At 45.2% G+C, this 10,727-nt stretch overlaps 1 protein-coding gene across 1 annotated transcript; it reads left to right on the top strand.

Annotated features, from left to right (window-relative positions):
- Positions 1 to 8,949: 8,949 nt before the first annotated feature.
- On the top strand, positions 8,950 to 10,014 carry LOC125694988 (proto-oncogene Mas-like). The gene is given in 2 exon segments (XM_048948961.1): positions 8,950 to 8,963; positions 8,965 to 10,014. Coding segments are annotated over 2 exon segments (1,020 nt in total). The 3' UTR covers positions 9,971 to 10,014.
- Positions 10,015 to 10,727: the final 713 nt, after the last annotated feature.

Raw genomic sequence — 10,727 nt, 5'->3', positions numbered from 1 at the left:
ATCATATTTCCTTTCGGGGGGGAGGGGGCGAGCATTTTCCCTTTTAAATCAGTCCTTCACTTCAGGAGCAGCAGCAGCTATCCAACTCAAAATGTGTTATTGAAGTGTATCATAAAAAGCTCACATTCTTGGCAATGCCAGGCCAAACATTCCCAGGTAAGCCAATAGTCACATACAGAAAGAGGAATGGAACTCACTCAACTGGTGAAGGGGCTCTCTGGCTGTGCAGCACTCCTTCACGGGAAGCAGCACAGGTCCAAGAGATGCCCTCCCTTCAGTAGCTGGCCTCATGTGAGCACAGGATGGCTCTGCGTGGGGCCAGCCCTTCTGGTCACTTGGGGACCACAGATGCAAACAAGGTGGCCCTGAGCCATCCACGGCCCTTCACCAGGTGCTCCATCACCACTTCCAGCTGTGACCAAACAGTTCTCCTACTTAAAGGCCTTTTTCCAGTTAATAAAATGGGCCTCACAAAAGTCAAGTGACACAACTACCTGTTTTTGAAGGTGGCACAGAACAAAATAACAACATTAGGAAACTTAACACGATTTATCAGTCTTCAAGAGTTCACCTGCTGCTGCTCCTCCAATGACCTCCTCTGACCACTTGAGGTGTTTTCATCTAAATAGCCCAGCTGCAAGTTACTGCTCAGATGTCACGGGAGCAGTCCACCTCTCTGCCAATTTTAAAGACTGTGGTGGCTAAAATGAACAACCTGACCCTATCTGTATTTCTCCTTCTGCAAGAACCAACTTGAAGGAGCATCTGCAAGAACAACTTTCTATCACAAATGGGGAAATTGTAGCAGAAATAAGTAAATCACAAAGGAGAAGAACAAGGCTAGCAGGAATAATGAGGTCCTAGAGGCATATGAAGATTTTCAGAAGTCATCAGTGGACAAGGAGCTAAAAATCGTCCAGTGGATTGCTGTTATAGCAGTCTGTGGTGGGTGATACTGGAGTGGTCATCCAGACTATGTTGCACTGTGCATGCGTTGGACTCCTGGCTTTTTTGGGGGGTGGGCTTTTAGTGCTGTTCAGGTAGAAAGACTTTATTTAGTGAATGTCTTCTGGAAGCATTTCTGATTCAAAGTTGATTTCTGATTCACAGTTGGCCATTTACAAGAATTTTATTCACCCTAACTTTTCCATCAAATGCTCCTGAAGTAAAGTGGTGTCTTCTTCATGACATGAGTTAAAATTTCTTATTTCTTACTAACTTACCATTGCATATTGACAGTACAAATAAGTGTCACAACTGTGCTGTGGACTGTTATCCCTTAGGCATCTGGTCTGTACAAATTTGTAAGGAAAAAAAAAAAGAAGCAAAGCGGGAAATCATTCCAAAATTTTAGAAAGGCTTGTGGTAAGTCCTCTCTTCTTAGCAAGTGTTTTTGCTCAGGCAGTGCAAAACACACACAGGAGCTGCTGTTTAGCTCTTAGAGTCTTATAAGAGTCTTATCAGTGTGTAGAGGAGTCTAGTTCCATTTTCAGTGACACTTCCTGCAAGGTACAGACTTTTGTCCAAAAGGACCCGAAAGTGAAATATCCAGAGAAATCCTTGTGTCCATCCCAAAGCATAGGAAAAGAAATGTTTCTTATAAGCCCTAGTTTGGGCTAGGAATACTTTGTAACCTTAAATCTTACTTATGTCATGTTAAGGTGCTACGTTGCTATAGCTCATCACTTTGTGACAGCCTTGACTGGTCCTGTGCTGGTTTGGTCTTTCATCCTGACGTTTCTTCTCTCCCTTCCTGTAGTAGTAGATTTGCCAGCTGTTCCTCTACACAATATGCTTCTTCCCTTGCAGAGGTGTGCAAACGTGGCCCTGCTGGGGTAACAAGTATCTTGTCTATGGGAATAGCTTCCAAACGCCATTTTCCACTGCCATATTACGTTGTGTCTCCAATGCCTTCCTCGGTGGCTACTTCATTTGTAGTTCATACTGCTGACAACATGTCTTCCACTGGATCTGTGGCTCTGTATTTATCTATACATTAAGATAAAGAATCTGACCTAGAGCTGAAAGGCAGAAGTGATGGTTGGAAGGATGGCATCAGAGGTACACGAGGTACAGCAGAAAAGACTTATTGCACTGCAGAGGAAGAGAAAAAGCCTTCCTTCTGATTATCTGCCTCAGTAAATGACCCAGCTGGCACCCAGTATCAGGGTATTCATTGATAACCCATGGATTCAAGATCCCACAGTGTGGTTCTTATAAAAAGAATCACACAGTGGGATTGCTGCGAGCAGAAAGGGGCCTCCTTCAGTGTGACTCCTCCTAGCAGCAGATCACGGAGTTGCAGAATTGTAGGGATTGGAAGGGAGCTCTGTTGGTCATAGAGTCCAACTGCCCTGCTAAAGCATGTTCCTGAGTAGGTCACACAGGCCATATGGATCTGGGCTATGTCCAGAGGAAGAGACTCCACAGCCCCTGTGGGCAGCGTGTTCCAGCGCTGTCAGTGACCTCCATTCTCTATTACCCAGCTGAATGACTGACAGAGGAGGTGGGATGTCTGCCTGGGAGAGCTCTAACAGATGGGATGTTCAACCTGGACGGCATTTTCGGTATTTTTGATAGTGTTTATTTATTTGCTGGTGTTTCAGTTGGTGCTCGGGAGCCCTAGGCTGGGGCCTCTGCTCATTGACAAGAGAACAGGAAGGAAATGTCAACTTGTCACAGAATTTACAATGTCCTTCAAATCAAAAATGAACCTTCAGTGTGAGCTAACAACAAGCTTTTACATGAAAGTCATTTTGGGGGGTAATTCTTAGAAAATAAATTACGGTGAGAGTTGCTTGATTTTCTCTGATCCTTTGGAAACCACAGTTCTATACCCTTCCCTTTTCACTTCCCACTTTTCCACTCCACAGCTTTCTCATGGCACTTTTTACTCATTGCTTCTCATTAGGAATGAATTCCTTTGCACTGCTTGCATTCCCCATGCTCACCAGTTGGGTAGCCATATGAAAAGCACCGCCTGTGTGCATGGCATAATAAAGATACGTGATTCATCACTGATGTCATTAATGATAATGAATTCTATACCAGAAGTGCACGCAGGCTATGAAATATATGGGATTGCTATTAAGCTACAAAGTGATTGCTTTCCAATATATATATTTTTTTTCCCTAGGTATTTAATCCTCCTTGAAGGAAACTTCATTTAGAGTAACTGTAAGTGTATTGAGACAGGAGTGCTCTGTGCTCCCTTTGTCCATCCTGGCCCTCCAGGATTTTGAAGGACTATGGTTGTTGTGCTGAAGCAAGGCCAGTGTGCTCATCTCAGTCACAACCAGGACACAGAATGGATCATGCATTCTCTCATACCTTCTCTCACTTTAGACCAAGTGAATACAGTACGTGCCAAAATAGCATCTTCAAGAGTACTTGGAAATATTACTTGGAATGCTGATTTATTTTATAGTTACAAATAATCTTTGAATTGATGTTTAGAGGGGAAATTAAACTACTCCAGGAAAAAAAAAAGTCTCTCTTATTTGTATACATCTTGAAAAAAATTGCAGTGTCATGGGCTAATGAATGGTGTCAGGGAAGCTGTTTGCCATGGAGAAAACAGCAAACAATTTGTTTAGTCATGTATGAGTTCAGTATTTATCTTGTGTTAAATCTCAGCAGTGCTACCTGGTGAGGAAGGAAGAATGAAGGGATCATTTCAAGGAGTCTGTTCCAGCACGGTGTGAAGTGTTTCATGGTGTGAAATGCTTTCTTATGCACTCTGGAGGATATTACCACATGTTCACACCTGCTGGATGAAACTTATCTGGATGGTTGTCGGTATAGAACTCCCTATGAGCAGGAAGGCTAAATTGGAGGCCTTCACAGCACCCTTTCTTTTTCCACTGCCCAGAAAGCAGTACATCTTCACAGTATTTAACCAAAAGTAGGCACTCTTAAAAGTAAATTATCAGTTATGTAGGATGCATTTTAGTTTGATGACGTTCTCAGGTCAACTGCCGTTAATATTCACCATTGCAAGTCTTGGCCAATGAATCCAACATCAGTTCTCCCTGATATTGTGCAGGTGATCTCTGAGCAGAGAATGATGTGAAATTATACAGCTTATTCAAATTCTGTAGCACGTACTTAAAGTTACAGCATAACCAGAAACTCCTGTGTGGGCCAAAAAAAACCACCATCAGAGATCAAGCATCCCCAGGAAACACTGAAATGGAGAAAACCCAGGATTACTCTCAAACCCACAAACTAGAGAGGAAGTGCGGAAAGTAAGGGACTTTTCTTGTGCCTACAGTTGTACTAACAGTAGGAGAAAAATATTCAAGAGGAGTAAAATTTGCATGGATACTTCTTTTTCTAGCGTATATCTAGGGGAAAAAAAAAGATCACTAAGAACAACATGAAATTGATTTCTAATCAAATTGTTTTATCTCCCTTCCTGCTTCTCTCCTTCTCTCTTCTTTTAACTTATCACTCACATGGGTTTTCTACAGAAAACAGGACAAAAACAGTGCAACAGGCTGCCCTGTATGCAGTGGAAAAGAAACAAATGGACTTCATCCAAGCCAGAGCAGAACTGGAAACAAACACCACCAGTCCCACTGGCAAAGCAATGAATGATTCAGAAGAGAGCGAGCAAAAGGAAAACTAACGAGGAAAACACTGTGTGTTCTGTTGAAATGTCTTGAGCGCTGAGAAGCATGAGATGAGGAAGAGATCGTGATGGTGAGCAGGGGGAAACTGTGAAACAAGAAACAGAAGGCATGAGGTTGGAGTCTGTGCAATCAGAAGTGCCTGAGGGGCGGTGAAGGACTGAGCCAAAAGACAGAGGTGGCAGGTAATACCGTGGAGTTTGAAGCTGCATGTGAGGAGGTGGTGACATCGGGAGCAGGTTTTGAGTGCTAAGAGAGTCTGCCACTGTGGTTCTGAAGGTGTGGTGAGGCTATGGAGGTCGGATGGACTCTCCTCCAGGAGAGGTTGTGTGAAGCAGCAGGGACCAAACTAGAGGCTGGGGGTCAGAAGAGTGATGGGTGTGTTAATGAAAATGTGATGTTTGACAGTGTGCCCTTGGAGAATGACAAGCTGTGCAGAGGGAAGTTGTGAAATGAGCTGCAGGCGTTACAGAAGGTGACTGACAATTTCTCAACCTGTGTTCCCCAGAGCAGTAGTAAGGCGTTTGCTGCACGGACTGAAAGTGCAGTATTTTGAGGATTCAAATGGGAAATGAAGCATCGGTGCATAAGGCTAGGTATGATTTTGGACAGACAGTTCTTGCTTTCATAGTTTGTCAGACTTGATGGAGAAGGGAGAAGTGGTAAAAAAAATCATTTCCAAAGCCATAACAGTGACAGGTTCCGTGCAGAGGGAAAGGGGAAGAAGTTCATATCTAAGTGACCACACACAACTAACAAGATGTTTCCCCAAGAGAATGATTGGCTGGTTCTCAGCACACCGAACAGACACGGCTTTTTAGGCAGTGTTTAAATAGCCCAGTGCTGCAGTGCAGACATGAGCGGTAACACGAGTGTTGTATCTGGACCACACGGCATAGAATTCAGGTTGTAATTTTCCCTGGCACCAGGGAATTTTCCCACCCCAGGTGGCTGCTGCAAACCAGTCACCGAAGTTCCAAAGAACCCACAAAAAGGTGAGAAATTCCTAAATTTCTCCTTTGCCCTTGTCTAAATTTGTCTTTGCCCTTGCGCTCTGTCTGATGCTTTTTATCGTGCTTCTGGAGAAGTGGTAATGAGAAGGGAGGGGAAAAAAATGGCAGAGAGGAAATCAAATGTTTCCCCTCTTCTGCTGGTTAGAAACTGACTGTAGGTGTGTGATTGTCTTCGTTATTTTCACAATGGAATAAGCCTCATTCTGGGAACACCTTTCCATGAACAAGTGCTATCATATTGCTATAAATGCATCTCTGTAAAAGAAGAGGCTCTATTCAAAGACATTAGCAGCTTTCATCTTAGATGATCACTTGAGATTAGCAGAGAAAACACAAGTGCATAACTTTGTGTTCTTGGTCTTTGCGGTATCCTTCCTGACTGACATCTGCCACAAGACCTGCATGCTGCTCAGCACGTAAACCACAGGCAGGATGCTTAATCCCAAGAAAGAAAAAGGTCACCTAGACTCTGCTAGCTGTTGTTTGATTCAGGCTTCCATTAACAAATTACACAGAATAGAATAGAGATGTGAGAACTGTAAGTGACTTTTTGGATGTTCTTTCCCACAGTCAAAGAAGGATGTCTTAATTGTCTTAAGGCTGCCCAGGGAGGTGGTGGAGTCTCCTTCTCTGGAGATGTTCAAGACCTGCCTGGATGCCGACCTGTGCTACCTGGTGTAGGGAACCTGCTTTGGCAGGGGGGTTGGACTCGATGATCTCTGGAGGTCCCTTCCAACCCCTATGATTCTGTGATTCTGTGATTCTGTGAATTTCCATAACAGCAGAGTGCAAAATTACTGATGTTTTTTTCATCTGGAGATAGAAAGGAAATCCACGATGTTAGGAGGCCACGTCTTTTCCATTTGCATGCTATGGATGACCGGGGAGGGGGCAGCTTTGGTAGTGCTGCTGGTCAGTCAGTTTGTGCCCTCTCCAGGTAAGGAAAGCAGATTTCTTTCTCAGAGGTGTTCCACACGGGGCTGACAGACCTGCTGCAAAACGCACTGTGCTAAAACAGAGGTTGTGTGCTTTAGATTGTGCTTTTTGTTTTCCACAACCCCTTTCAGTACATACTTAAACTCTTTCTTCAGAGACCATGGATCTCTGAAGTCCTCCCACTGGAAGCACAGGATGTCGTACACATAGATGAGGATGGCAATATCCAGCGTCCTGCAGAAGAATACTGTGCAGTGCCTGCTTCCCTGCTTCCAGAAAGCACTAAAGGTTTCAAATCCTGCAAGCTGTGGCAAAGATCAGCCCTCCTTGGCTGTCTTGTGCACACACTGAGCCCCTCATTGAAGGTGGCACTCTGCATTTGCTGTCAGCAAAGATAGGCAGCTGACTGCATGACTCCCCAAGACACCTATCTTGAGACTACATACATGACTCCTGGAGGTGTTTATCAACCTCAATTAATTCAAATGGAAAATTTAGGGGTTGTTTTAAATGAGATATTTGTATTTCTAATAGAGAATGCTAGTGTAATGGCCCCAGCAGAAATCCCAACCAAGCATTGCTGGTGTTTGCGCCTGCTACAGAATAATGCAGCAAGATTGTGTCCACTACCCAGGCCATCAGCTGGGTGAAGAATCCTTCTGCAGCATGCATTTATCTCACCTCTGTCCTCCACACAGTACTGAAGGCAATGTGTCTGGAGTGGTAAGATGAAACGAAAATGATTTTGTTCATCAATCACACTTTGCCTGTGTAGGTAGTGTGCAAGGTGGCATTTTACAAAGAGGGAAGAGGCCGTTTGTGACAGTCCAGTGATTCACTTTTTCCCGAACCTCGCCACTTTGACTTGTTCCTCTCTTGCTGCTGTCTTTCAATGCAATTCTCCACCTTCCTGTGTCTGATTTAAGAGCTGGTGGAGATAAAGAAAAAAAGCTGCAATATTCGGGTTGGGGGTTGGTTGGTTTGGTTTGTTGGTTTTGGTGCTTTTGGTGTTTTGCAAGATTTTCATTCAGATCCCAGTATCATGGGGGAAGGAGTAGGGTGAACAGCCCCAAGGAATGGGGTGAAATAAATTGTTAAGCCATAATCTCAATTTGAGCTGGCACAGAAAACCAACGACCTCCTGGGATGCATCAAAATCAGCATGCCCTGCAGGGGGAGGGATTCTCCCTCTCTGCTCTGCTGCCAGGGCACTGTGTTCAGCACTGGGCCCTCAGCTGGACCAAGGTCTTGGGCCAAGTCCAGAGGAGGGCCACGAGGATGCTCAGAGTGCTGGAGCACCTATCCTATGCAGATAGGCTGAGGAAGAGCAGGGCTTGTTCAACCTGAAGAGAAGACTCCGGGGAGACCTTGCTGCTGCCTTCCAGTACTTCAGAGTAGCTTATAAGCAGGAGAAGGATTGACTTTTCACATGGGCAGATGGTGACAGGACAGAGGGGAATTGTTCTAAGCTAAAATATAGGAAATTTATGTTAGATGTGAGAAATGCTTAGCACAGAGGGTGGTGAGGCCCTGGCACAGAATGCACAGAGAGATTGTGTATGCCCCATCCCTGGAGGTGCCCAAGGCCAGGCTGGATGGTGCCCTGCACAGCCTAAGCTGGTGGGGTGCAGCCAGCCCATGGGCAGGGGTTGCGGCTGGGGGGGCTTTGAGGTCCCTTCCAACCCAACCATTCTGTGGTTCTGTGATTCTACGAATTCCTGTGAGTGTCACAGTGTCCTGTGAGGGTCAGGTGCTTTGTCCCATGTATGGCTCTTACCATTTCTCTAAGAAGATTAAAGGCTGACTCTGTCAGGCCAAACTGCTGATTGTTGATACCCACAGCCCAAGGGATCAAACCTGTTACAATGAACTACGCCTTGTTAAAATCAAAATCAGTCATCTACAATACAGTAGTCTCTACCATGTTTTCTGTGCATTATGCATAGGGCAAACCTCAATGAGCTGTAACACTGCTTAAAGTTGCATATAGACTGCCTGCAACTTTTACTCACTTCTGATAAAACTTATCTCACCTAATCCTACCAGCATGATGCTAAGACACTTGTGCCATATTTGTGAACACTGGGTTCTTCTTTTACTCAGGCAACAAAAAGAGGTACTTTTCAGGCACGATTAACCTGAGATGCTCTTGCTCTTTTTAAAAATGCATGTTTTCCACTGTAAAAAGGCCTCAGAAGTGAATTAAAACAAAGGAGTGACAAACACGTGGTTTAAATTTTCCTACGTGCTGTATAGAATTTGGCCTGAAATGCAACATTTTGAGAAGTAAAACTCTGCCCTCTCTCCCTCTGCCATCTAGCTCTGGCTACAGAGAACTGGGATGAATCCAGAAACACCATCGGGTTATCATGAGGGAAACTCACGAGTTACCACCTCTTTCCTCTCTGCCCGCAGGTGTGTGCAAAGTCTCCCAACATGAGTACTTTGACTCCACCATTCTTCCTCCCAGACACAGACAACCAGGTCCAAGGAGCTAATCACAGCAGCGCTGCAGGAAAGCCAGAGCCATCATATGCCGTTCTCAAGTTCATGGAGAGCTTCTGCCTCATCAGTGCCACCTGTGGGATGGTGGGAAATGGCGTGGTTCTATGGTACCTTGGCTTCTGCATCCGCAGAAACCACTTCACTGTCTACATCCTAAACCTGGCTGCCGCTGACTTTGGCTATCTCCTCTGCATCGCCATCGAGAGCATCCAGTATCTGATGCAGTTCAACGTAGGAGTGCAGTTTGGGATATTCCTCTTCCTGGATCTTTTCATGTACGGGACCGGCTTGTATCTCCTGACAGCCATCAGCATCGAAAGGTGCCTCTCAGTCCTCTGCCCAATCTGGTGCCGAAGCCACCGCCCAAAGCACTTGTCTGCCATCATCTCCGGCTCGCTCTGGGGCCTTTCTCTTCTACTGAACACGGCTGGCTATATTCTGTGCTCCATCCGCCCCTCCGGCAGCTGCTGGATGCTGCTCATTGCCATTGGCGTCTTGGATTTCCTGGTCTGCACACCCCTCATGGTGATCTTCAGCCTGACCCTCTTCCTCAGAGTCAAGTGCAGCTCCCAGAACTTCCGAACAGGACGGCTCTTCACCGTCATCATGCTCACCGTGCTCTTCTTCCTCATTTTTGCCGTGCCTCTCAGCGTCCTCATCCTCTTTGACTTCCTGGGCTACAAATTCCTCTATTCCCCCGAGATCGGCTTTGTGCTGTCCTGTGTGAACAGCACTCTCAACCCTGTCATTTACTTCCTTGTGGGGAGCTACAGGGACCGGAGGATCAAGTTCACCCTCAGGCTGGCGTTCCAGAGGGCCTTTGAAGATTCGGCAGATGACAAAGAGGAACGGGATACCCGAGACACAATAACTATGTCCTCCTAACACCCTTCTGTGCCCACTCAGCACTAGTGCTCTGGAGATGAGAGGTGATTGCTCACAGGGCTGAAGAACTCTGAGGTACTGCTGGAGGTCCGTCCCACCCAACCTTAGCAGTCCCCGTTCTGAACACCTGCCCTCTCACTAGTTACTTGAGGCTCTGCCCACATTAGGACTGCATTTCTTCTCAGCAGCTATTAAATGATAAGGCGAAATGCCTTGGTGGCTGCGTCTCATCACAGGAATCCTGCTCAGTTTACCACTCAATATTAAGTTCTGTTTTTCAGAGCATTAATATTCAGTCACTTTTTTTTACACAGATCTCTGAAGATGAGGGCGGATCTATGACCTTCCTGTTGAAATCAGATAAGAGATTCCCAGAAGAGAGTCCAGCTCCATTAATTTTAACTATTTGCACATCAGCAACATATGCAATCTTTGTGGCTTGTACAGTGAATGATTCTTTGCTTTCTAATGTGAGCATTTCAAATAGTGAAATGCTTCATGTTCTGGAAGTCTCTGTTAATTAGTTAATAGTTATTAGTTAATAGGAGCGTTTCACACTGTGGGTGTAATGTAGTAGAAAAGAGCTCCATCCCCTTCCAATTTGCCTTGCAACTCCATGCACTGTGTTGCATGCACTGTTTTCTTGCATTTCAAGTAAATACAGAGTCAGAGTTGTGTATCATTTTAGCTTTCTCCAACACAGCACAAAAGTACCTGCATTTAACTGCAGCAAGAATTTATTATTTCTTCCCTTCCC

This window comes from Lagopus muta, chromosome 6, assembly GCF_023343835.1.
Source record: "Lagopus muta isolate bLagMut1 chromosome 6, bLagMut1 primary, whole genome shotgun sequence".
Classification (NCBI taxonomy): Eukaryota; Metazoa; Chordata; class Aves; order Galliformes; family Phasianidae; genus Lagopus; species Lagopus muta.
Note: the sequence above shows the minus strand (reverse complement) of the source record. Positions and strands in the feature narration are given on the sequence as shown.